The sequence below is a fragment of the Equus quagga genome, chromosome 18, assembly GCF_021613505.1.
Source record: "Equus quagga isolate Etosha38 chromosome 18, UCLA_HA_Equagga_1.0, whole genome shotgun sequence".
In the NCBI taxonomy this organism is placed as follows: Eukaryota; Metazoa; Chordata; class Mammalia; order Perissodactyla; family Equidae; genus Equus; species Equus quagga.
This window is the reverse complement of record NC_060284.1, coordinates 2,120,146-2,120,932: the sequence shown is the minus strand read 5'-3', so window position 1 is coordinate 2,120,932 and position 787 is coordinate 2,120,146. Positions and strand designations below refer to the sequence as shown.

The window sequence follows — 787 nt, the reverse complement described above, 5'->3', positions numbered from 1 at the left end:
AAGGTCACCTGGTGCGGCAGGGGCGGAGCACGCTGGGCCCCGGAGGGCTTCGGGGACAGTTCTCCGAGTCGCCGGCTCCTCTTCCCGGCGGACTCGGGCGTCCTGAGAGCAGGCCGTCCGGCCACCGTCGCGTCCCTGGGACACCGCGCGGCCCGCACTGGGCAGACGCCGCGCGCGTCCCCGCACAGCCCGCCCCCCGGGCCGAGCCCGGCGCGCGCCCCGCGCCCCCGCGGACAGGGCCCCGGCGTTCGACGCGGGCTTTCTGCCGGGACTCGGGGCGGGACGGGCGCCGGGGTCCAGGCCTCCGCCTGTGGCGGGGAACAAGCGCCCAGCCCGCTTCGCGAGGAAAACGGAAAAGGGGATCCCAAAGGGGAAGCGAGGCTCGGGAAGAGCGTGGACGCCGAAGCTCTCGTCTTCCGAGAGGCCCGGCCGGAGCCGAGGGCGCCCCCGCTCTGAGCGCACAGGCGGCCGCCTCCTCCCTCCCCTCGGGAAGGCCGGGCCCACGCGGCGCCTCGCTTCCGGCCTCGCGGGTCGCGGCCTCTCTGCGCGTTCCGAGGCCCGGCTCCCGCGGCCGCGCGGGCGGGGCGCGGCTTCTGGCTGCGCGCCTCTCAGGAGCATTACGGCGGCGCGGGCCGGCCGGGACCCGCGGCCGCGGGGGAGGGAGCGGCGGGCGGGACGGAGCACGCGCCGCCGCCGCCGCCTCAGCAGCCATGGCCGAGCGCCGCGCCTTCGCCCAGAAGATCAGCAGGTAGACGCGGCGCGGCGGGGCCCACGGGCCGCCGGACAG

The 787-nt window shown here is 78.8% G+C and overlaps 1 protein-coding gene across 8 annotated transcripts in view; it reads left to right on the top strand.

Annotated features, from left to right (window-relative positions):
• The first annotated feature begins 248 nt into the window (after positions 1-248).
• Positions 249-787, top strand: part of DOCK7 (dedicator of cytokinesis 7) — a 204,520-nt gene continuing 203,981 nt past the window's right edge. For 6 of the 8 annotated variants that reach the window (XM_046645659.1, XM_046645657.1, XM_046645656.1 and 3 more), the window contains exon 1: positions 249-748. In XM_046645659.1, coding sequence (XP_046501615.1) covers positions 711-748 — 38 coding nt within the window. In that variant the 5' untranslated portion in view covers positions 249-710. The remainder of the gene's footprint in view (positions 749-787) is intronic. The other 2 variants (XM_046645661.1, XM_046645660.1) reach the window with 1 other exon arrangement.